This window comes from Sturnira hondurensis, unplaced genomic scaffold (genome assembly GCF_014824575.4).
Source record: "Sturnira hondurensis isolate 20B ecotype Veracruz unplaced genomic scaffold, ASM1482457v3 Scaffold0008380, whole genome shotgun sequence".
Lineage (NCBI taxonomy): Eukaryota > Metazoa > Chordata > Mammalia > Chiroptera > Phyllostomidae > Sturnira > Sturnira hondurensis.
In genome coordinates, this window is record NW_028081011.1 from 2310686 (window position 1) to 2335506 (window position 24821).

Genomic DNA, 24821 nt, shown 5'->3' on the forward strand with positions numbered 1-24821 from the left:
CCCCTGGCTCCACCGCGCCCGCGGGGCGTCAACTCCTCCCCACCACCCCTCCTTTCCCTGCCATAGGCAGCCAATAAGCGCCGCAGCCCAAGCCGACCCAGCCCACCCTGGGGAGCCCCAGGCGATGATTGGCCAGCTTGGGAGCAGTGTCCCCCGCACGTGGGGCGGGGGCGGGGTGAATGAAGTGGAAGCGATTCCTCCGCCCCTGCGTTTACCTCCCACACCCGGCTCGGCCCGTCCCGGTCCCTGCCCCGCTCCCAGTCCAGCGCGTGGGCGCCCAGTCCAGCTCCTGCCCACCCACTGGAAGGCTGCGCTCTGCACCGGACACTGACGTCTGACTCTCCCGGGGCCAGGACCCAGCGTCGCGGACCCACGATGGCCAAGCGCAGCTCGCTGTCCATCCGCATCGTGGAGGGGAAGAACCTGCCCGCCAAGGACATGTGAGCTCCGAGGGTGGGAACCTCAACTTTCCCGGGAGGGGCGCTGCCCCTTATGCCTGAGCTTTCCAGGGTCCACACGGCCCACCCACAAGTAGAGCAGAGGCTTGGGGGTGGCGTGCGTGTCCGCAGTAGGAGACGGGCAGAGAAATGGGGACACTGAGATTTGTTGCCAGCACCTGACAGAGAGTGACCTAGTGGACTGGGGAGGGGGCGGGAATCTGTAAGGGGCGCACCGCAGCTCAAGAGGGGAAGGGACTTTGATAGGACTGGAGCTGGGCATGGAGGCGGCATCGCAGGGGAGACCTTTCGGTCAACTACCGAGGTATCAGTCGATTGCCGGGGGTGTGGCTGGAGAGGGTGGAGGTGCCCCCCTAAAAATCAGGAGCCTTCCTTGTAGTTCCTGAACACTTTGTGTCGGCGAGGGTGCACCTGAGACACGCAGGAGACCCAGGGGCTGTCCTGGAGCTTCCTGCCGTGCACTTGGGACGGGAGGTACTGGAGGGAAGAGCTGACCTGGAGGGCAGGAGGCCAGGACAGGTGCAAGATGGAGTGGCTCGGGAATAGCTGTTGCTTGTGCCCTGCGCTTTACGGGAGCCATTGCCTTTAATCCTCACAGGCACCCAGCAAAGCAGTTCCCATCACAACAGTTCACAGAGGAAACCCAGGCTCAAGAGACGGGAAATGCTAGCTCCAAGTGCAGAGCAAGGTGTTGAGTCTAGGGGCTCAACAGGCACAGGCGTCTAGGGTGTTCGCTGGTCCCAGACCAGGTTTAGGAGCTTCCCCAGGGCCCCTTGCCCTGCCTTTCTCAGTAGGTCCCAGAGCTGAGCTGCCCCACTTGTTCCCTGACTCCCTCGTATGAAGCCTTAGGTTGCTCTCTGTCCCCTAAGCCTCAGTTTCCCCATCTGCGAACTGGGGGAAGGAATCTCAGATATGAACAGTGGAAAGCACAACGCTCCAGGGGCTCGCACTACCTGGAGGTGGGGGTGGAGGAAGGGGAGCCCAGAGGCAGCATAGGGTCCAAAGTCTGCTGGGCTGGAGTCTCCCCACACCCAGGCTTCTCACTGGCCTCCTGGCTGCAGAGAGGCGGCGAGGTGACGGGATGGGCAGTGCAGGAGGAAGGGGTCAGGGCATCTCTCCTACATGAACCATGGCCCCTGAGAGTCTCCCAGCACACTCAGTGCCAGGAGCAGTTCCAGTTCAAGGGCCTGATGAGGCTGGGTTTCTGTTGCCATGGCAATGGGTGAGGGAGGGTGGTGGAAGACCATTTCAAGGTGGGTTTCTGTGGGTGGGTGGGGGAGCTGTGATTGTGGTTTCTGGGGTGGGAAGGCAAATGGGCTCTGAGAAGGGTCTCAGCCGTCAGGCCAGGCCTCTGAGCACCCCCACCCCCCACCCCCTGGGCCGGCACTGATAAACTAGGTCAGCTTGGCCTCCTCTGGCTGGTGGCGGCTGGAAAGAGCAGCTGGGAGGAGCGGCCCCTCTGTCTGTTGCCTCCCTCCCCATCCCTGAAGCACTTGCCCTCGTGCCTGGCTCCAGGCTCTCACCAGCCCAGGGAAGTGAAGCTGTGGACTGTGCCTACCTGGGAACCAGGCTGCCCTGTTCCCCACACAGCCCTGCCCCCTCACAGCTGAGGGACACTGGGCAGGGTACCTTCATTCCCAGGGGTGGGACCACCCCTGGTTCCACCTTCAAAATATCTTTTCCTTGCCCTGCCCCACTTCCTGCCCTACTCACGGCCCCTCTCCTCCTTTCCTCTGCTTTTCCTATAGTGGCTGGTACACACAGTTCTAACCTTCCACTCTCTCTTCAGTCCAGCTGTGACCTCCTCCCTCAGCCCCTCACATCCGGGCTACTGCCCCTAAGAGCCCTGTTTCTGCACGTGTTTGGGGCCTTCTGCTTCCAAGCACTCCCCTTCCGAGTCCTCTCGAAAAACTCCTATTCATCCTTCAGGACCCCTCTCAAACTTCTCTCCAGGGCCTTTACTGGTGCCCTGCGCAGAGTTCATTGCCCCCATTCTGCGCCCTGTAGTGCTTTGGGTCAGCTGGAACTAAGACAGAGCCCTTGGCGGCACCCGCTCCGTGCCTGTGCCACGTGACTGTGAGGGTGGGGACCTGTGACTCACTCGTCCTGACACTCCGGGTGCCCTGAGGGAGGCCTGGACAGTAAGTGGTGTTGAGGGTCTTCTCACTCAATCTTCTCGTTAGCCCTATGAGGTAGATATGGTCAGTTTGAAGATGGGGAAACTGAGGCTCAGGATGTGGAAGTCGTTTGCCGAGGCCACCCAGGTAGGTGGAGAAGCCAGGACTCAACCCCACTCTGCTGGTGACAGGCTGGGAATCCTAGCAGGGCACAGGTTGCTGTGGACTCAGTGGGGACAGCCTCTCAAATGCCAGGCAGAGCATTTGGCTCTGGCTTGGCAAGGGTTTGGAGGTTACAGGAAGCCCTCGCTGAGTGTTGGAGGCAGAGGTGCTGGGGCGCCTGCCTCATTGTGCTTCATCAGCCATCAACCTGTCTCCTGAGCAGCATCCCTTCTAGCCAGGGCTTACGTACTTCTGAAGACAGGGAGCTCACCACCTGTCATAGTGGCCTATCTTGACTGAGACAGCTCTGAGGAGGGAAGCCCTTTGAGCACATCTGCCACCTGTCTCCCTGCCACTTCCACTCATGGTGTTTGAATTCTCATAAGGGCACAGCTCTTAGAGCCCTTCTGTCCCTGTCACGCTCCCTCCCGCTGTCTCCCATCCTGGGGGCCTGGGTCAGACAGACAGGAGCAGAGTCTCCTGGTGACCGCTGACCCACTGGCTCCCACGCCCAGTGACCCTGGGGACAGGCCCGGGGCTATTTCAGGGTTTGCCCTGATCCTTTTCTTCCACAGCCTGGGAACTGCCAAGGCCCTAAATATAGAGGCCCCACAAGTAGCCAGACTGGCCCGAGCCGGCAAGTGGTTCGGGGAAGGAGAAGTCGGAGAGGGGATCGGCCCCGGGGACTCATCAGGGCAGAGGACACGGGGCAGCGCACAGGTCCCAGCAGCTGACCAGGGACCACGATTGGGTCCGGGTCCTTCGGTCTGGCCTTCGCCCACTCTTGACACTATCCCCTTCACATACCTTGATTCAGCCTCCTTGTGCGTTGCTGCCCCTGCGCACAGGATCTGCTCCCGTCCTGGGCCTCGCCCACCACCCCTGCCTACAGCCGGGGCCCCGGACCTCACTGTGCATTCGGAATTCACCCACTGAGTGAGAGCTGAGCGGTGGGTGACGCTGGGCTTGCAAGGCTGCACCAGAGGTTTCCTACCCCTGAGAAGCTCCAGGACCCACAGGGCGGGAGGCAGAAGCAGGGCAGAGAGAGGCCTGAGTGTGGGCAGCCCACAGAGCTCTTAGCCCACCTGACCTCTCTCTGGTTCCGCCAAACTTCTCGTTCAAACACTTGTGCAGCTCCTGGGCCCTGGGCCCACTCTGGCCCCAGGGTGCACAGGGGTCTGTCACCTGAGGCCTGGGGTCTCCTTGCCCGGGGTTGTGGGATGCAAGCCAGGGTGTTCCCGGGGGGCTCTCTGGAAGAGGGGGCTCTCAAATGATGGTGGAGAGGTTGTGGGCAGAGAGGCAAGGTGTCCAGGGCAGGGCTAACGGTCACTAAACACTTCCCGGGGCCACTCCCCAGGAAGTGGTGTGACACATCCCACTTCAGGGGGAACCTGAGTCTTGGCGACTGTTCTCTGTTGGCGTCTGCAAGCCTTCGGAGATGTTGTGTGGGGTGGTTTCCTGTAGAAAAGGGCCTCTTTTGAGAAGGGAAATAGGGCTTGGAATTCCCCAGCCTCCAACATGAAAATACACTTCCTTTTTTTGGACACCAGGCCTGAAGCACATTTCTGGAAATAGTCCTTCCCCCTCTCCTTGCCCACGACCAGCCCTGGGCTTGGCTGGGGCTGCCCTCAACCCCAGAAAGCCCCACCAGCCCGACAGGTGGGACTGGGCAGTCCCAGGTTTGCCTTGCCTGGTCCTTTGTTCCCAGATGGCTGGGAACTCGAGGGCAGACTGCAGTATTTGTTCATTCATTCATCCATTCATTCAGCAAACACTCGCAGGACCCTGTCTTGTGCCAAGCCTTGTCCAGGCCCTGGGGACACAGAAGTGGTCCCTACCCTCAGGTCCCTCAGTCAGGTGGGGGAGGAAGCTAACAGATTGTCACAAACTTTCCTGGGATACAGGGAAACATACTGAGGAGGAGCAGGTGGTGGGGTCACAGGGGGGCCTTACTCCCCCAGTCTGGAGAGGGCTCTTAGAGGAGGGGCTGAGGCTGGGAGGCCGGGAAGGCGGGAGGAACAGCGGGGAGAAGGCTCCGGGGACGGAGGAAGGGCTGCCTGTGGTGTCGCAGGTAGGGGTGTCGGTAGCTGGCCTGGGGCCGCTGTGACTGGCGACTGCTGTTTCTGTCCTCCCTCAGGTGGGGCCGTAGTGGGGCCGAGAGCCTTGTTGCGGGTCCCTGCCTTCCCTAGCCACCCCTCCCGGACAGAGGGTGAGGACACCAGTTTTGGCCTGAGGAACCTTTGGGCTTCAACCCAGGGACCTGGTGCCTCAACCTTGACTCTCTTTCCCCTGGGGTCACTGAGGACCCCTGGCAGAGGGCAGGGAGCTGTCTGGGAGGCCCTGCCCTTGGCCCTGCCTGCAGCGTCTTCCCTCAGCACCCCCACTCCCCTGTCTGTCTTGCAGCAACGGCAGCAGTGACCCCTACTGCATCGTGAAAGTGGACAATGAGCCCATCATCAGGTACCACCCCACCCCCAGGACTGAGGCCGAGTGCGGTGGGCTCCCCCCCTGTGTCTCCTCCAGCCCATTTCAACACCCCTCCCCCAGAGGGTTGTGAAGTCTGTGTGGAGATGGGCACCTCACCACCTTGGCCCTCACCACACCCCTAGGGGGAGGTGCTAAAGACCAGCCTGCAACTCGTCCTGCTAATTCATGACCTTAACACCACCCGGAATTCTCGGCCGTGGGTGGGCACTTGGCCAGGGGCCTCTGGGGCCGTTTTGCTATAGTCTTTCCAGCCCCCAGGAGTGACAGGGTGATGATGGTGCTGATTCATAAGAAGAGCTGTCACTTACGCTTGTGGAGCGCAGTCTCCGCGCCCCGCACTAAAGAAGGCTGGGCCGTTTGATTCTTGCAGTGAGCTACAGCTTAAGTATCATTAAACCCCATTGACACATAAGGAGACTGAGGCCCTGAGAGACTAAATAAGTTGCCTGAAGTCACATACTTAGTTAAGTGGCAAAGCCAGACTGGAACCCAAGTCAGGCCCACCCCAGAGCCTGAGCTCCTTCTCCCCTCCCCGGCCCCTGCTCTGCCTTGGGCCCCCTCCCCTAGTGAGCAGAAAAACTGCCCCTCTCCAGGACGAGGGTCCCCAGTCTGCACCCAGAAAGCCCAGTTCCCCTGGACCTCCCTTTCTCCGTGGGCTTTACAGTTCTGGGCAGCGTCTTTGCTCTGCCTTCCCCTCCCTCACCAGGGCCTCTGCCTCAGAGTTCCTGGCCACAGCCGCCCTGCTGTGCTGCCCAGCTGAGTGCGTGCCCATGGCTGACTGCTGGCCGAGGCTGCCTGGCTCACAGTCCTTCCTGCCTGCAAGCCGGCCCACCCTTTTTCCAGATTCGCTTCCTAACCGCAGACCCCACCTGAAGAGAGGAAGTGGTGCCTCTGTTTCAATGACACCCAGGGAGACTGAGGTCCCAGAGTTCAAGTGACAGCTCTGAGAAGTGGCTGGGTGGAGGTTGCTCTCTGAGCCTTCACCAGCTCCCCCTAACCCACGTGCCTGCCAAGTCCCACGAGTTGAGGGCTTTAATCCAGGGGGTTGGGTCGGAGCTGGGGAGGCCCTGCCCAGCGCAGGCATCTCCGGGTCAGGCCCCCAGGAAGACAGCCTGGTGCCAAAATGAGCTCGGCCGGTGCCCTGCCTCCACCCTCAGCAAGTCTGTTCGGCATCAGGGGCCAGGGAGCCCTGCTGGGTTACCTACACGGCTGCCGACTGTGGCCTCGGTTTGTCCGAGTGTAAAATGGCCTGAAGGACACAGTCCTGGGCCCCACCCAGGGCAGAGAGGAAGATGGGCAGGGAGTGATTGATGGTGGGCAGGGGGTCTGACATAGGAAGTGGTCAAACAGAAGAGCAGTCGTTCTCAGGTGTGGAAGAGGTGTGGGAAGGGTGGGCTCAAGTCGCACAGCCCCCCCCCCCCCATCGCCTTGGCCTGGGGCCTGCGAGTGCCCTGGGCAGGCGCTGACCATCCTCTGCTACAGGACAGCCACCGTGTGGAAAACGCTGTGCCCCTTCTGGGGAGAGGAGTACCAGGTGCACCTTCCACCCACCTTCCACGCGGTGGCCTTCTACGTCATGGACGAGGATGCCCTCAGGTGCATGGGCCCCTCCTCAGCTGGGGCCTGGACCCCACCCTCCGCCCCTCCCTGGCCCATTTCACTGTGGAAACTGCTGGTCACTCTGCAGCCCCTTTGTAGCCTCGAGGGAGAGGGAGCCCAGGGGCTCCAGAAGGGTGCAGGGTATGAACATGTGTGCGGCTGCACCAAGCACACACCGTGTCATAGGTGTGCCTGTGTGGGGACACAGGTGCACTGTGTGAGGGTAGGCATGTGAGGTAGGAAGGGGGTACCCAGACAGCATGAGCTCGGCACGTGTGTGGTCACACGCTCGGCTCATGTGTGGAAATACATCGTGCATAGAAAGGCCATGGTCCTTCCTGCTCAGAGAGGCCCCTGTGAGTGACTGGGGTGTCACCCTCCCTGCTCCTTACAGGGGCTCTAAACTGGGAGGGAGTCCCGGGCTCCCTGCAGAGCACAGCCCAACTCCAACTCCCTCTCCATTCTCCAGCCGAGATGACGTTATCGGGAAGGTCTGCCTTACCAGGGACGTCCTGGCTGCTCACCCTAAGGGTAAGATCCCCAGGAGGAAGCCACGGCTCACTCCTGCCTCCCCTCCCTGGCCCCTGGCCCCTCACCGGTCTGCCCAGTCCGCAGACTCCCCCCCACTCAGACCTTCTCCTCGGCTCCCTCAGGCCCCGTGCTCATGGAGAGCCATTTCTACCCTCTCAGAAGGGCCATGTCCTACACACTCACCTCTGTGCCCTGGGCCCCCTTCTGCCACACTCACCTCACATCCCCCAGAGCAAAAGAGTTGTTAGTGGTGGGATCCAAGGCCTGTGTCAGCACCCAAAGGGGCCGCCTCAGGCTCCTGAAAGAGAGAGCGTGCCAAGTGCTAACCACCTGACCACCAGGGAACCCATCCTCAGGCTCCTGAGATGTGGGGAACACTCTGCCCAATCCAGATGACTCCTCTATACTCCTGCAGCCCCCTCAGCCTGGGCCCCAGTGCCACCATGTCCTAAGTCTGAGGGGTCAGCCTGGAGCTGGGCTAGGCTGAAGAGCCCCTCACATAGTTCCTGGGGTGCTGACATTGCTTTGAGGAGTCAACCCTGCCCCAGCCTTGCTGTGTGACCTGGGGCAGGTGTTGCCTTCTCTGGGCTGAGTCTCCATCTGCCCACGAGCATTCAGACCAGAAGCTCTTAGATGCTTCAGGCTCTGCCGGCCAAGCCCCTGAGTCTCAGAGACCTCCCAGGCACACACCTGCTCCTGTCCGTGAGGCTGGGGCAGGCGTGTGGGGGCTGGGGTCACTCTGCTGACTCCTGGAGCCTCTTGGCCCCTTCCAGGCCAGAGGCCTCCCCTGCCAGAGGCCCCAGCCAGGCTCTTGGGGCCCAGTGGCCCCCATGATGCCATTCTCTTGTCACTCTCCCTTCTGGGCTTAGGCCCCCGCCCAGCATCTCTAGGCAAGAGCCCTTCTCCCCCTGTATGAAGATGGGGAAACTGAGGACGAGGGCAGTGCTGTGATGAGTTAGGGCCAGGGCCACAGCATGGCACAGCAGTGAGAATACAGGGATCACACGTCTTTGATCCTAAGCTGGGCTCTTTCAACGGCTGTTTCCCAGTTCCTGAGCCTCAGTTACCCCATCTGTCACTGGGGACCGCGGCTCCTGCCGCGCAGGAGCTTGAGAGGGTTCCCAGGGGATGAAGGAGGGGCCACGTGGTTTCTGATAGCTTGGAGGGTGAAGGGTGTGGGAAGAAGGGAGCCAGGCCATTGGCTTAACCGCAGCCTCACAGGTTTTAGTGGGTGGGTCCACCTGGCGGAGATCGACCCCAATGAGGAGGTGCAGGGCGAGATCCACCTGCGGCTGGAGGTGCTGCCGGGGACCCGGGCCAGCCGGCTGCGCTGCTCCGTGCTGGAGGCCAGGTGAGATGTGAGGGTCTGGGGCGCAGGGCAGCGGGCCCCCTGGACCTAGAGAAACCCACTGTGGGTACTGGGCTTCCTCCCCTGCCCCCACCCCCTGGCCCCGCGCCTCCCCAAGCAAAGCCTGCTCTCCGGCAGACTAGAGAGGTTTCCCTGGCCTGAGGATGCGACCTGGATGGCCCCACTCGGGAGGTGTGGCTCTTAGGGGGTGGGGTGATGTACCAATGGCAGAACTTCAGGCCTCACAGAGCAGTGGGAGGGGACCCCGAACTAGGACAATGCAGCCCCAATGCCAAGACTGGGCTTTCCCTGGGTTTAACATCGTTATGAACTTGGCCTGCTCTGCGGGGGTGGGATGGTCCTTAGTGTGTAGTCGCTGGGGGAGGTGAAAGAAGATGCTGAAAATCTCCAGTGGAAAGTGTGGGGTTCTCCTCAGGAGGAGCGGTGACTTGGATGGGAAGGTGGGCCTGAGTCACCTGTGACAGAGACACACACCCCCAGAGTATTTTTAGCTGCAGGCCTGAGTGTGAGTCACACACACTCCATGAGAAGCACCTTCTTTTCTGGCTCCAGCCCACTTCCACCGGGTCCTTGCCCCACTCTGGGGCCGGCGGGCGGCCCCCAGCCTCTGCCTGGTGCCCACGGGGGGACACCAGTGCCAGCACCTACGGAGCACGCCCCCCTGTGGAGTTGCACGCCCCCCTGCGGAGGTGCCGGCCTCTCCGGGAGGGAGAACTTTCTTTCCTGAAAATGAGAACTGTGGCCTCCCTGGCTTCGTTTTCTGTCCTGGGCCTGGAATGTGGAAGGGGCACAGCCAGATGGAAAATGGTTGGCCTTGGCCAGAGTCACAGTCACGCCTCCCATTCTAAGTCACTCTCTCACACGCCACCCATCCCTTTCCTCACCCACCCACCAGGGCACATGCATGCATATACTCTCACGCTCACTTATGCTCACACTCACACACGCTGCCCAGACTACTGGGGACACAGTGACCAGGCCAGCCTGGCCTCCTCTTAGCAAGTCCCCTGGTGGGGGACTGGTCTGTCCAGGTCACTCTTTACACTGCATGTGGGGGTGTTTCGTCCGTCCCTCGTTACCCTCAGCTCAGACCCCTGCTGAGTTCCGAGACCACCCAAGATGCTGCCTTTGCTGTAGAGACAGAAAGAACATTTTCTCTTTATCTTTCTGGGCAGCATCTCAAGACCAGCCTCCGGAATTCTATTAGAAGATTTGGAGGAAGAAAAAGAAAGGCAGGCATGAGAGGGTTCAAAGTGAAAATATGGAAAAGAGCAGGAAATGATAGCGATAGCAGACAGAAGAGGGGGTGGGCTCGCTCTCCCACAAAAGCTTCCGTGCTCGGGCCGGGCCTGGGCTTTGGAAGGGACCGTCTCCGAAGAGAGGACGATCGATCAACCAGACCCTCACCCAGACCCCTCCAAAGGGGTCTGCCAGGGCAAGCCTTCTAAGAGCTCATTGCCTCAGTAATGGGGTTTGTCTTCTTCGTTTTACTGGTGAGGAAACCGAGGCTCAGGGAAGCAGCTCCTGCCCAGGGCTGCCCTGGGAACAGAGGTGGGGGGGGGTGCCCTCGGCCTGGGCTGCTGCACAACCGTAGCTGCTTCCTCTCCTGCCACAGTAGGGGCAACAGCCTTGTCGAAAGGAGCTGTGGCTTCCACGTGGAGGAGCCTGGGCCTGGTGTGGGGCCCATGTGCTGACCGCTGTGGAGATGAAGGCCCAGAAAAGGGAGGGATGCTGTCCTCAGTCACCCAGCTCGCGGGGGGCAGGATGAGCTCAGGCCTTTCTGGCTTGGTGTGGTTATCCCACCGCAGGGGCAGCTTAGGGAACATTGGACCTTCTGCTACCTTCCCTCCCGCAGGGATCTAGCTCCCAAGGACCGGAATGGTGCGTCTGATCCCTTTGTCCGTGTGCGCTACAATGGCCAGACACAGGAGACCTCGGTGAGAAGGCCTGTGGGCTAGGGAAGGGGCAGGGAGGCTGAGGGCCCCACCCAGGCCCCTCACCGCCTCACCACCTCCTCACCATCACCTGGGAGGTCAGGCTAGAACTGCCCTCTTACGGAGGAAGCCCAGCAAAGCAGGGTGACCTCTGAGGGTGCGTAGCTAGTCCCAGCCCTTCTGGCACCAACCGCTGTGGCCTCAGCCCAGGTGAGCTGCCTCCAGTGCTTTTCTCACATCTGGGAACAGCTGGTGGGTGGGGGGTGGGGGGTAGGGGATAGGGGAGGTGGAGGCACTCAGTCCTGCAGGGGAGGACATGGAGACCTGGGGTCTCAGTGCAATCTAGTGCTTTTTGTTGTGTGCCCACGGACAAGTCCTTACTCCAGACCTCAGTTTCCCCACCGGAGAGGTAGGTGGGGGCTTGGACAGGAAGTTTTCACCTCTGCTATTGCAGGGCCTCTGCCTGGACCCAGGAGAGGGGGCTACTTCAGGGGCCCTGCAGGGAACCCAAGGGAGCTGTTTGGGGTGGCTCCACCCTTGGTTGGGCCTGGGAAGCCCACGGAGACAGCCCCCCACTTTCTGGGCAGATCGTTAAGAAATCGTGCTATCCACGTTGGAATGAGACATTCGAGTTTGAGCTGGAGGAGGGGTCAACAGAGGCCCTGTGCGTGGAGGCCTGGGACTGGGACCTCGTCGGCCGCAATGACTTTCTGGGCAAAGTGAGCTCCCTACCCTTTCTGGCTGCACCTGCCACCTTCTGCACCCACCCTCCCGTCCCACCCCTCCAGCTTCCCCAGAGAGGGGCAGTCAGGAGACCCAGGACACCCAGAACCAGCAACTACCCTGTCCCCAACTGCCCCTGGTGCTCAGGGACCTTCCAAGCTATAGAAGTTGGCAAGGAAGAGACCTGAGTGTGTCCCAGCACCCTGCCTCTGCCCTGCCTCTAGGTGGCGGTCAATGTCCAGAGACTGTGGGCCGCCCAGCAGGAAGGCTGGTTCCGGCTGCAGCCCGATCAGTCCAAGAGTCCGAGGGAAGAGTGAGTACCTGGAACTTGGTGGCTGGGACGGTAGGCTCTGGGCCTGAGGGAGGCTAAGGGCTGCTCCTGCAGGCAGGCGGGTGAACTGGTAGGGGTGGGTGACGCGAGCTGCAGGCTTCTCTCAGCTTTTACCACGAGGCCAAGACCTACTCCCTCCAGGCTGGATCCTGCCTCCTCTCCCTTCCCACAGTCCTGGACTCAGCTTGGTCCTCTGAGCTCTGAGGCAGGACAGGTCTTCCTTTTTCCTTCTGGAAGTTTCTGGAACAAGATTTCAGACCCTTTCCCTTTACAAGTTACTCTGCAGTCTCAGACTAGAGTTCAAGTCCCCAGAACTCTGAGTCAATGTCCCTGACCCATAGCTGTTGCTTGGCCCCAAATTCCCTGGGAATAAGGTTGCCAGATAAAATACAGGATGTCCATTTAAAACCTAACTTCAGATAAACAAGTAATGTTTTAGTATAAGTATGCCCATGAAATATTTGAGACAGACTTATACTAGACTTCAGATTTCACTGGGTGTCTTGTATTTTCACTTTGCTAATGTGGCAGCCCTATCTAGGAAGCCCTCTGGCCTCCTTGCCCACCCCTCAACCCAGAAACAGAGGCTCAGCAGTGCTCCCCTTGGATGGCTCAGCTCTGTCTCTCTGCAGCAGGCCCCAGACCCCCATCCCCACACTCAACGGGACAGGACAGATGGCTGTACCGAGCACCAGGGCATTTCTGTCCTGCTGGCCTCTGCATGTGACGCAGTATGCTGAGTAGTGCCACTTGCTGCACTGTGTTGTGGGCATTGGGGCCTAGGGGACTGTCGAGCTTTGGTTGGTGCCCTCGCCAGGAGTGGTCAGTGTGAGGGAGCTTGGAAGTGGAAGTTAGATCCTGTGGTAAGTTGCTTATGTGCTGGAACCTCAGTTCTCTCAGCAGGTTGTTCTGAGGGTTGGGGATTTGCTTCCAGTGTGCAGTCTGTAAGTGAAGGAGCTGTTCTCTGGGGGGTTGCAGACATGAGGCTGGAGAGCCTAACATGCACATGGGTAAAGTTCAGAGTCCGCAGGAGTCTAGAGGTGGCAGGGAGCAAGGCCTTGAGGACCGATGGAGTTTCCATGAGTAAGGAGGCAGGAAGGGTGTTCCAAACACAGAAAACAGCTTGGGCAAAGAATAGGGAGTGGGGCGGTGCAGGGGATGAAGGTGCAGGGTGTCAGTGGAGAGGCTGTGAGGCTGACCCCAAGCAGGGAAGATGGAGACAGTGGGGAGGGGCGTGGCCCGGGGGTCACTGGTGGAAAGGTCACATGCTTCCACTTCCAGGGGCAACCTGGGCTCCTTGCAGCTAGAGGTGCGACTGCGGGATGAGATGGTGCTCCCCTCCAGCTGCTACCAGCCCCTGGTGCAGCTGCTGTGCCGTGAGGCGAAGCTGGGCACCCAGGTTAGAGGGACCACTGGGGAAGGAGGGAGGGTTCGGGGATGCCTGTCCTTCCTGGCCATCTAAACCCACTCTGAAGAGCAAAACACCGTTCTTGGGATGGTGAGGAACTAGCTAGTGCCCAGGGACCCTTGCCACCACTTGGGAAAGCCCCCTTACCCTCCCCATGGCCCTCTGAGGTGCTCAGAGTAAAGGCTTTGGGGTTCCTTGTGTGTCCTGCAGCCCCACCTCTCCTTGCTGCCTCCTGCAGGGCCCCGGACAGCTGATGCCACTCATTGAGGAGATGACCAGCACAGAGTGCCGCCAGGAAGTGGCCACCAACCTACTCAAGCTCTTCCTGGGGCAGGGACTGGCCAAAGACTTTCTGGACCTGCTCTTTCAGCTGGAACTGAGTCGCACCAGTGAGGCCTGGGAGGGAGTGGCCCTTCTGAGGGTGTTGTGTAGAGTGGCACAGGGAGCCAAGGACTCTAGAAATACTGAGATGAGAGAAATCCAGGAGGTCCTCCTGTAGGATGTTGGTGAATCCAATCAGGAGGGAAAGGATCAAGTTGGGAGGCAAGGGAAACAGCAAAAGGCAGAGGTGGGGCAATGGGTTGGGGTGGCAAGGGGGCTTTTTACTGAAGGGCCAGCTTAGAACCCTAGAGTCCTCTGTCCTCTTCCCCAAAGCCTTGCACCTCTCCCAGCCCCCTACCCACTGGAACCTCTGATTATAGGTGAGACCAACACCCTGTTCCGAAGCAACTCTCTTGCCTCAAAGTCCATGGAGTCTTTTCTGAAGGTGAGGTTGAACAGTATTTTGTTTTCATAGATGAAGAGACTAGGGTTCAGAGAGGCCAAGAGACAGAACTTAAATTCAAGTCTTCTGTCTCCGTGTCCAGGGCTCTTTAAGGCTAAGAATTTTTTCTGTTCATTTGTTCATTCATTCACTCATTCATTCATGTGACAGAAATTTCAGCTGCATTCCTTGTGTGTCTGGCTAGTCTTGAGGGGCACAGCAGGTAGATGGTGCACAGGGTGGCTGGGAGGCCAGCTGTGGGGACATGTCTGTCAGGACATGGAGGTGGGAGACAGGACCAATGCTGCTTGCGGTGGCCCTCAGGTGGCTGGGATGCGGTATCTGCATGGTGTCCTGGGCCCCACCATCGACAGGGTATTTGAAGAGAAGAAGTACGTGGAGCTGGATCCCAGCAAAGTGGAGGTCAAGGATGTAGGGTGAGATCAGGGGTGATCCCTGGGGAACAGGAAGTTGGGGTGGATGGGGACAGCCATGTCTGCAGTGTATGTTTATGATTCTTTCTGCCCGCGTCCACCTTTCGTCTACCTGCTCACCCATGTGCTGTCTCTGTGCCCCTATCTCGGCTGATGCCTTTTGCACCTGTGTCTCTGGGAGCCTTTGCCCAAGTCCTGTGTGTGAACACTGACTGTAACCGTCTGTGACTGTCTGCATCCCGCCCACGCAGGTGCTCCGGGCTACACCGCCCACAGACCGAGGCTGAGGTGCTGGAGCAGAGCGCACAGACGCTGCGGGCCTACCTCGGGGCGCTTCTGACTGCGCTCTGTCGTTCTGTTCGCGCATGCCCAGCGGTGGTCCGAGCCACCTTCCGCCAGCTCTTTCGGCGGGTACAAGAGCGCTTCCCTAGCGCCCAGCACGAGGTGCGCCCTCTACAGGCCTGGTTGGGAAAGGGAAGAAAGCGGGAGGAAAAGGGGAGCAGTGGGCCCCACGGCCCAGTGGAGAGGGGTGGCTGGGAGGTGGTTGTGGTGGAATTAGTAGCCAAGGGCAGGAAGAGGGACAGGGTCATGGGGAGAGACGGGACAGTGCCAAAGGGGAAAGGGCTGTTGGGAGCTTGCTCAGGCCTGGGGGAATCCAGCCCTCTGCTCTCCCGCTCTCATCCAGAACGTGCCATTCATCGCTGTCACCAGCTTCCTGTGCTTGCGCTTCTTCTCTCCCGCCATCATGGCGCCCAAGCTATTCCACCTGCGAGAGCGACACGCAGATGCCCGCACCAGTCGCACTCTGCTCCTACTGGCCAAGGTGTGGCTGCAGACTGGGGCGGGGATGCCCAGCTGGCAGTGGAGCAGGGCTCCTTGCCTGGACTGCATTGTGTACCCAGCTGGCTCCAGAAAGGCCTTATGACTAGGCCACTGATACTCTCACGTGGCATTGCACTTCACAGTTTAGAAAGTTTTTTCACGGTCACCCCATCTGATGCATAAGGAAACAGGTCTGCGAGGGGAAGCAGGTTGCCCAAGGCTGCACAGCGTGTTGTTGGTGAATACTGGGCCTTTCAACCCCAGAGCTACTTACTCACAGGCTGTGCCTCTGTGCCCAGCACTGGGCTGGGCCCGGCACACCTTGGGAGGCAGAGTCTGATATAAGACCTGCAATGGAAGGGCAATAGGCTGGGCCTAGGTAGCCTCAACTCTCAGGTCCTCAGATGCCTAAAACTCCGTGATCTGTTGACCTTTGGTCCCTGGTGGGGATGGAGTGGGCCTGTGGGTAGAGCCTATGCTGCTTCTGCCTCCACTTCTACTGTGGGAGGAGCACAGACTTGGTGGGCGTGGGGTGGGGGGGCTTCAGTGGTTGGGCCCCTAACCCAGCAGAGCCTGGCCCTTCCTGCTGTCATCTCCAGGCAGTCCAGAATGTGGGCAACATGGACACGCTGGCTTCCAGGGCCAAGGAGGCTTGGATGGAGCCACTGCAGCCCACTGTGCGCCAGGGCGTGGCCCAGCTGAAGGACTTCATCACCAAACTGGTGGACATCGAAGAGAAGGAGGGTGAGCACTTCCTGTGAGGCCCCGTCACAGTTTTCTGTCTGCGCTTGTCCTGCCTCCTGTCCTGCCCCATCCACCTGGGGGCCTCTTTGGCTGCACCCACAGCTCCAAATCACGGTTGCTCTTCCCTGTCCCAGGGCCCCGCCCACCTGCATGCGCCTCTGGAAGCTCCGTCTACAGCATGTCGCTGATGTTTGCTCCGCCCCCACCTCACACTCACCTCTGAGCTCACTTTTTGCCTTACCTCCCTGGCCTGGCAGAACTGGATTTGCAGAGGGCGCTGAGCTTGCAGACACCACCAGTGAAGGAGGGGTCACTCTTCATCCACAGGACCAAAGGAAAGGGCCCCCTCATATCCTCCTCTTTCAAGAAGCTCTACTTCTCCCTCACCGCTGAGGCTCTCAGCTTTGCCAAGACACCCAGCTCCAAGGTGGGTAAGGAGAGAGGCCTCCAAGTAGGGTTCTGAGGGATTTGCAACATCCTGGAGGCACCTGTCCCTTCCTCAGAGCCCACCCCAGGGTCTGCCAGGGTCAGAGAAGAAAGCCAGGAAGGACTAGCCTTCTGACATCAGCTACAAAGTCACTTAAGACCCATGAGGAGAACTCCCCTGCGAAGAAGGCATGGTGGCCACTGTGGTGTCCAGCTCTGGCTTCTAGGTCAGTTGCAGGAGTCGGGTAGGGGGCTGACGGGTGCTCCTGGGAGATCAGGGAAACCGAGGGGGGGCTAAAGAAGTCCTGGGTTTCAACCCTGTGTACCTAGTGGAAGCGTCTCAACCTGTCTGGGCCTTGGTGTCTCAGCCTGTAGATTAGAGATTGTGGCCCTACTTAAGACTTTGTTGAGGATTAGATGAGATGACCTTTCCTAGGGGCCAGAGCCAGGATCTGGCCCAGAGCAGGACCTAAACCAATGGTATAGCTAAAGTCACCATGTCCCTGGGCTGGCTTCCTCTGAGTGCTCTTCTCCCAAGAAGGGCTTACTGCATACTTTCTGGGTGGGCCTGTGGACCCTTAGTGGGCCCAACCTGACCCCTAGTCAGCCAGGCTCCAGGGGTGGTCTGCCAGGGGCACCCACTCCTGAGCAGCTGAGGGATACTGAGGGGATGAAGGGGCTCCTTGGGGTGACCCTGCAGTTTAGGCCTCACCCTTTCCAGCTCCTTTTGCTCTGGGCAACTGCCCAGGACTCAGGTCCCCTCAGCGTTTTCTGCAGCCTCAGCAAAGCCTGGCTCCCTGGCAGTGCACTCTCCTGCCCTGTTCTGGGCCCCTTTCTGGTCCTTGGCATTGGGCTTGCCTCTCTGTGGGCACATCCGTGTACCCCTCTGTGCAGTGCCACCCCCGCTGCCTCCTTTGTGCTGCTTCTCCAGCACGCACACCCAGCATGGGCAGCGCACCCTCTGGGATGTGCCTTCTGCCCTTTTGGGGGCCCCACCCTGAGACTGCCCGGACCATGCATCCTGAGGTTTCCCCACTCTGAGAGATGGCACTGCCCGTCCCTGCTAGTCACTGAGGCCAGTGGGGGTGGTGGGCTTAGATGCCAGGCTGGGGAGTGTGGGCATTATCCCAAGGGCCAGGGGACTGGTCCATTTGGGTGATGAGAGGCCCTGGTGAGTTCTGATGGGAGAGTATGCAAGAGGCAAGGGGAGCAGGGTCTGGGAGTGGTAGCATAGATCCATCTTGAGCAGACTGGAGTTCTCTCAGGGATGTGGTTATTTTACATGCAGAGCTTCTCTCTGTCCCTTTGTATCTCTTAGATTCGATGATGGTGGGAGTGGGGGAGGGCTTTGTAGGAGGAGAGACTGAGGCCCCAAGGCGGGAAGTGGAGTGGCTTCGGTTGGGACCCTGAGCCTCCCTTCTCTGCCCTTCCCAGAAAAGTGCCCTGATCAAGCTAGCTAACATACGGGCGGCAGAAAAGGTGGAGGAGAAGAGCTTTGGTAGCTCGCACGTCATGCAGGTCATCTACACGGACGACGTGGGCAGGCCCCAGACTGCCTACCTGCAGTGCAAGGTGCGGTGGTGTGGTGGGGCACCCTCATGGAGGGGTGCTGTGGGAGTCCAGGTGGGGGCTGGGACAAGGAGCGGGTGTCCTACCCCCTTGCTGGCCACATCGGGCAGCAAGATATGTGAGATCCGATGCGCGTGCAGTGTGTGCACGTGGGTATCTCAGTGGGCCTGCCTTGGCACCCCCAGGTGGGTCTGTGCTTCGCATGGAACACATTTGTGGGAACTGTGTTTCCAAGTGTCCGAGTTGGTTTGTATCTGTGCGAATCAACAAGAAACACTCAGGTGTGTGCATGCATGTGGCTATGGGAGCATGCTGTCGCATCCCCTTGTCTGTTCGTGTATTGACTCATTCATTCATTCCCCGAGCACCTGCCAGATTCCAGGCACTGCTCCAGGTGGTGGGGGCATGGCCACAGACAAAACGGAGTCACTGCTCTAGTGGACCTTATACTCCAGGGGAAGAGGATGGACTGATAAATAATAAATATTTACAATGTCACATGGCAAATAGTGCCTTGAAGGAGACCGAAGGAGACGAAGAGAGAGGGGGAGGGGCCAAATGGGGGGCAGCAGGGACGGGTGCTGCTTCATAAAGGGTGGTCAGGAGGGCCTCTGAAAGGCAGCACTTGAGTTGGGGGACAAGCTGAGGAATGGAGCATCGAGGGGGAGATCGTGTGGAGGAAGAACACAAGCAGGAAGTCTGGATGGGGCCTGGCTTGACCCCGGGAGGGGTGACTGCCCTGGATGGGTGTTGGGTGATCATGGACTTGTCCCATGGGGCCCCACCCTCTGTGGGCTCCCTTCTGGGTCAGAGTACAGAGCCACAGGGAAAGATGGTGACAGCGGGGCTACAGCATATGGTCGGCAGGTTGTGGACGACCCGAGGGCGTGGCCAAGGGGACCCGTGGCAGCTGGAATCCAGCCCACACTCTGCTCCCCAAGCCGGGTGCCCAGGTGTGGGCTGTGTCCGGGGAGAAAGGGCAGGCTTTCCTAATGCACCGAGAGCTGCTGAGTGTGCTAGGGGGTGATGACGTGTCATCCCGAGTGGCACTGGAGCTCCAGGGAGGGAGGCCTTCCCGAAGCGGTGCCTTCTGACCAGCTCTCTTCCCCCCGCCCTCTGGGACCCGCAGTGTGTGAACGAGCTGAACCAGTGGCTGTCTGCGCTGCGGAAGGTGAGCATCAACAACACGGGCCTGCTGGGCTCCTACCATCCTGGTGTCTTCCGCGGGGACAAGTGGAGCTGCTGCCACCAGAGGGACAAGACAGGTGGGAGTGAAGGCCTGGGCCCTGCAGGGCTGCCTCTGTTCACGACAGGCAGCCTGGTACTGGGGTTGGGGGGCGGGGCTCTGGGCCTCGGGCCCTAGACGGGTGGCGCAGAGGAGCTTCTATGGGAATTTTTGGTGATGATGGAAATGGTGGGTCTCTGTTCCATAGCCACCGGCACAGGCAGCTATTGAACGCTTGGAGTGTGGCTAGTGCAGCCAAGGAGCTGAATTTTAAGTATTTTTATATTTTAATTAAATTTAAATCACCTTACTTAAGTGTGGTTAGAGGCTGTTGTAACATGGTCCACCTGCTCTCTCGCAGCCCTGGATTTGAGGTTGAGCAGGGCGTGCAAGCCGGTGGCCCTGTGCAAGTTGCTGCCGGGTGACCTGCCTTCCTGAAGCCTCCGACTATACCCAGCACAGAGGGAGCCCTTGTCATGGGTGAAGGGGGTGCTCCCCAGGGCTCTGTGAGGCAGAGCCTGGCAGCCCCATTTCATGGGGAGGAAACTGAGGCTGAGTGAGGGCCGATGCCTCTGCCGAGGTGGTAAAGCCAGCGAGTGGTAGGGCCCGCCCACTCCAGGCACAAAAGCCCTGTTGGTTCCCGCACCACAATACTACATGCTGGGACGCGCTCTGCTTCCTTCCAGGCAGGCATTTCTAGAAAGTGGTCCAGCTCCCTAAGTCGTACCCTGTGCACTTCCCAGGCTCTGCAGTCGTGTACCCCATGGCACAGGAGTGAACCCGAGAGAGGAGCCACTGCGTTCATCTCTTTCCCTCTCCAGGCCTCTGCTTTTCCATCTGAACTACCGGAAGTTGGACATGAGCTCTCATAGTGCCTTTCTGCCTTCTCTCTGCCCCCAGATCTGGGCTGTGATAAGACCCGGTCACGGGTGATGCTGCAGGAATGGAATGACCCTCTCGACCTTGACCTGGAGGCCCAACTCATATACCGGCACCTGCTGGGCATGGAAGCCGCACTGCGGTGAGGAGGCCCGTGCAGGGGCAGTGAGTCCCATACGGGAGAGCTCGTGCAGCCTGGGAAATGTGCCAGGCGGGGGCCAGAGTGTGGGTTCAGGCTTAGGATTCCTCCAAGGTTCTAATCAGGCCCAGTCACTCTCGGCCTTTGGCAGCCACACATGGGGAGGGGGACCTGGATCTCTGCCACACGAGGCCAGCTCATGGTAGGATGAAGGCCCCGAGGGCTGGGGAAGCCCAGGGTCAGGGCCATGGCTGCCTCCCACCCCAGGATGACACACCCTCCCCATCTGCCCAGACTTCTCATGGTGCCCTCAGAGCACAGGGCTGGTTCTCAGCCAACTCCCCAAGTTCCTCGGCTATGTCCATTAATTCAGTGGTTCTCAGCCTTGGCTCCAGTATAGAAAAAAACAGGATGCTTTTCAAAAACAGCTTTAAAAAGCAGGATGTCCAAGCCCTATCCCCTTGACTAGAACCTCTGGGGGCGGGGCCTGCAAAGGAATATTTTAAAGAGGTCCAATGCTTCCTAAGAGCCTGAGGCCCTGGGCTGCTTTAGCCCCTGCACTCCGACACCAGGCCTGGAGGGGCGCTAGCTATCCTCCTTGCCCTAAGCTACTCTTCCAGGGTTTATCTCATCAAAATCCTTCAGAGTCCATGCTGTCAGGCTAGGACCACTCACTTCCCTGTGCTCTGCAGTCACCAGTGGCCTCCAGGTCACTCTGGTGCCACCTCCTTCCTGACAATGTGGCCCAGTGTGTCACCGGTTTCGTCTCCACCCCAACTCTGGCCCCCTTGCTCCGTGACTGCATCGGTCCTCCGTCCAGAGGACGCAGCCACCACCCCGCTGCCCTGTTTCAGAACTCCCCGCTTCCGGAGACGTACTCTTTCACCTGCCTGGACCCTCTCTCCCTCGGCCACACCCTAAAACCTCCTATTCCTCCTCCTCATCATCATTGTTTTCTAGGCTCCACTTGAATTTTGCTTCACATATAAACACACTTAACAGGCACAGCCACTGAACCAAGTAGGTGCTCTTACTCCCCAGGGAGCCAGGAGGCAGTGGAGCCGACTTGGGTTGAGAACTTGGGTTCTAAGCACCACGGCTGCTGTAAGGGCCGCCCACCTCCAGGACGGCTCCGCCACCCCTCCCTCATCCCGGCCCGCCTCCTCTGGTGCTCAGTGCCTGCACACCTCCCGCCCAGCAGGGCCTCAGGCCCGCCGACCCAGCCACCTGCGGCATGAGTTTCCTGTGGCTGCCGGGAGGTTCCCACCACTTGGTGGCTTCGGACAGCCCAGGTTAAGCCTCTCACAGTTCTAGAGGTCACAAGTCGGAAATCAATCTCCATGGGCTAAAAGCCAGAGGGGCTTGTGGCCCCTTCCTCCGTCATCACAGTGCATCATCACTATAGTCTCCACTTCCACCGCTACAGCATCACCATCACCTTTGACCTTCGTGCCTCCCTCTTACAAAGAACCTGTGATTACTTTGGGCCCACTTTCCTCACCTTCCCTCACCTCCCGCAGCCCCACATCCAGCCCTTCTGTGAGGCCAGCCCCTCGGCATTGCATTCAGAATAAGGCCACATCCCACCCCTTCTCGCATCTACACTGTGACTGTCCCTGGCTGAGCCTCTCACGCCTTCCATTGTGGGGGTGACACAGGAGCCTCCTAACCCGCCGTTCTACCTCCACCCCTGAGTCCCCAGGGTCTCTTCTCCACACAGCCCTCAGAGGGATCTTCTCAAACACAAAACAGATCGCTCCACTCCCCCACTTAAAACCCCTAATGGCTTCCTACACCCATGACGCCTGACGCCTTTGTCCGGGCCACGGTGCCCGAGTGCCCTGGCGGAGCTGCTTCTCAGACGCATCTGCCACCAGAGGCCCTCCGGGCTAAGCTGCCTGAAGCTGTCCTTGCCTTCTTGCTCTCTCTGGGTGTCTCCACCACAGGACCTTTGCACTTGCTGTGTCCTTTGCCCGAAGGTTCATGCTCAGGTGTTCACATGGCTTGTTCCCTCGCCCGATTCAGGTCCCTGCTCAAATGCCGGTTGTCCAATAGGCCTTCCCTGACCACTGTTACTCCAGAGTGTTAGGAACTCATCAGTATGTGTGGTTTACTCACTTCTTGCCTGCCAGTCACACCACACTGGGCTAGCTGAGGGCAGGTGGTGGTCATTCCCTGCTCTAACCCCAGAACTGAACACAGTGCCTTTCGCATTCGAGCCCCTCAGTGATTTGAGCAAGAGCTTGATGGGAGGAGTAAGGGAATGATGTTTGAGCTGGTCTGTGAGATTCGACAGGATCTTGCAGAGAGTGAAGCAGGGCAGGGCATTCTGGGCAGTGGGGGCAGCGTGGAAAAAAGGCCAAAGTGACTGCACTGAGGGAAGCAGGGGAGCAGGCAAGGTGACCCCCAGGGCCAAGGCGGTGTCTGAGGAGGGGGAGGGGCCTGTCAGCCCTCAGCAGAGGGAAACGTCTCTCCCCCGAAGCAGATCAGGGAGACCGTCCAAAGGGCCGAGCCAGAAGAATTCCTGAATAAGGAACTTCCACGTAGGGGTCCATGCGCTGCTCCCCTCCCTCCATGAAGGCACACGGGGTCAGGCCCAAGGGGACCGGGACCTTTGGTGGGCCCAGTTAGGGACAGCGCTTCAAAGGCTCCTGGCTCCATGGCCAGTTAATACCAGAGGGTTTTCAGGCCCCGCTGGCTCTTTTCCCAAGGGCCCTCTGAAACACGGGTGACACGGTTCCAGCTTGGTGTCCAGGGTGCCATCTGCTGAGGCACAGTTGGGAGGGTGGGGAGGACCAGAGGAGGAGGCTGGGAGAGGGAAAGCAGGCGGTTAGCAGGAGCCGAGACCTGGGCCCATGTCCCCCCCGCCCCCCCTGGACTGAAAGGGTCAGCCCTGGATGCCCAGAAGGCCCTCCAGTGCAGGAGGCCCATGCTGGGTCACCCAGCCTTCCCAGCGGGAACAACAGGAATCCTCGCTCTGCCCTCCTCTGCACAGGGAGAAGCAGCGGGAGCTGCGTGCAGGCACAGAGGCAGGCTCCGGGCTCACAGGCCCTGGTGAAGGTAGGTCCCTCCCACCCGGACTCTCTAGGTGGTCTGAGCCCCCTTCGGGGACGTGGTGGGTGAGGCTCCTGACGCCTGCTTCTGGGGGACCCCTGACCTTCTGGACACGTACTGGCAGCAGAGGCCCAGCCTGCTCTGCCTTCAGTCTGCACCTGCTTTCAGCCCCGGAGGACCCGCTGGCCCAGCTGCTGCAGGTGCTGCAGGACCTGCAGGAGGCACACAGCTGCAGCCCCGCCGGCTCCCCGCCATCAGAGCCGAACTGCCTCCTGGACCTGCAGACGTGAAGCCTGCCGCACACTCCACCATCGAGCCCCCACCAGGTGCTTGGGTACCCTGGTGCACTCTCGGCTCTTCACCTCAGTCCCTCTCATTGGGGTGTAGGGCCTGGGTCTTTCCTGCACTGGGCAAGTTGGGACCAGGGGATCCAGAGCTGACAAGGCTTTGGCCCATCACTGCCCGTATGAAGTCTCTCGGGGAACCTGGGGGCTCCAGCTCCTCTGCGAGGCCTGGCTGCGCCCTGCGGTCCCTGCAGCCGTCCGTCACCACCACTAGCCCAGACTCTCCAGGGACCTTCCACTCCTGCCTGGGGCAGACCCCCTGGATGGTCCGTACCCACGCAGACTGACACTTCCTTGGACCCAGAGAAGCAGGAGGGAACACAGGGCCCAGGAGACCAAGTCTTGACCTTGGCATCTACTTTGCTCTCGGCCACCACTCACCGGCTCTCCTCACAGCCACTGGCTGTGCCCCTGGGAGAGCGTCGCGGTGCTCTGCTGCCAACAATAAACCTGTGGTGACTGCTGCTCCGGGGTCTTGTGATGGGGGTGAGGAGAGGGGGTGGGCTCGGGGACCCCAGTGGGTGCTGGTGGGGGCGGCCAGGACGGAGCAGCATAACCTCTGCATCCCCATCCCTTCTTTGCTTTCCCCACTCCCGGGCAGGGTGGGCGGCTCCTTTCTCCTCCGAGCTGCTGTCCCCACCACGCCCTTGGGTCCCACTCCCCCATCTCCCACAGGCTCTAGAGCCTGACCTGTCCACTAGCTGCCCTCGCCTTGCAGCCCCCAAACAGGCTCCAGGTGTCCCGAAGGCTGCACAGCAGGGTGGGTTCAGAACGTTGAATCACAGGGCTGGGCACTGGCAGCGTTTCTATCGCCAAGCCCTTCCGTCGAAGCCAGGCTCCCTCTGGTCATCACCTCCCTGCCCTCGTTCCAGTCCGTCTTTGGGTGTATGATAGCCTCCAGCATAATTAACAAGGTGGAGGAGGGGCAGAGCTTCCAGCACATTCTTTAAAATTCACCCAACCGAAGTCGGAGCCAGGCCTGTGAATCCTAGGCCTAGGATGGTCCCCAAGGGCAGAGGCACAGGTAGGACCCCTAGCCCAGCTGACCAACAAATCCTGGGGCAGGGCCACCTGGGCAGGCTGCATGGTGGCTTCTTCGAGAAATGGCAGAGGAAGCAAAGGGGAGATGAAGGAACGGGGGCGGTGCCCTCCTCTGCCCTGTGGCTTTTGGGGCTATGTTGACCTTTTCTCCTGGCAGTGTGCCCCCAGAAGAAGCCCACCCACCTGGCCGCCTGGATGCTCATCTCTGCTTGGCTACAGTGCTACTATCCTACGGGCCTCAGGGGCCTCTCTGCAGGGCCAT

At 59.8% G+C, this 24821-nt stretch overlaps 1 protein-coding gene across 3 annotated transcripts; it reads left to right on the top strand.

The window, feature by feature from the left end:
• The first annotated feature begins 254 nt into the window (after window positions 1-254).
• RASA4B (RAS p21 protein activator 4B) lies at window positions 255-23983 on the top strand. 3 transcript variants are annotated; one of them, XM_037054819.1, is made up of 21 exons: window positions 255-440; window positions 5141-5197; window positions 6707-6820; window positions 7293-7354; window positions 8576-8705; window positions 10579-10660; window positions 11245-11376; window positions 11605-11693; window positions 12993-13110; window positions 13358-13508; window positions 13821-13885; window positions 14207-14319; window positions 14568-14760; window positions 15002-15139; window positions 15738-15882; window positions 16140-16309; window positions 17743-17880; window positions 19007-19142; window positions 20003-20123; window positions 23116-23180; window positions 23343-23983. In XM_037054819.1, exons 1-21 carry the CDS (start codon window positions 376-378, stop codon window positions 23462-23464), a joined length of 2406 nt encoding a protein of 801 aa, XP_036910714.1. In that variant the 5' UTR covers window positions 255-375; the 3' UTR covers window positions 23465-23983. The 3 variants fall into 3 exon arrangements, with proteins under 3 accessions (XP_036910714.1, XP_036910716.1, XP_036910715.1); XM_037054820.1 differs by lacking the exons at window positions 255-440; window positions 5141-5197 and adding an exon at window positions 5210-5232; XM_037054821.1 differs by lacking the exons at window positions 23116-23180; window positions 23343-23983 and having other exon boundaries at window positions 19007-19048; window positions 20003-20122.
• Window positions 23984-24821: the final 838 nt, after the last annotated feature.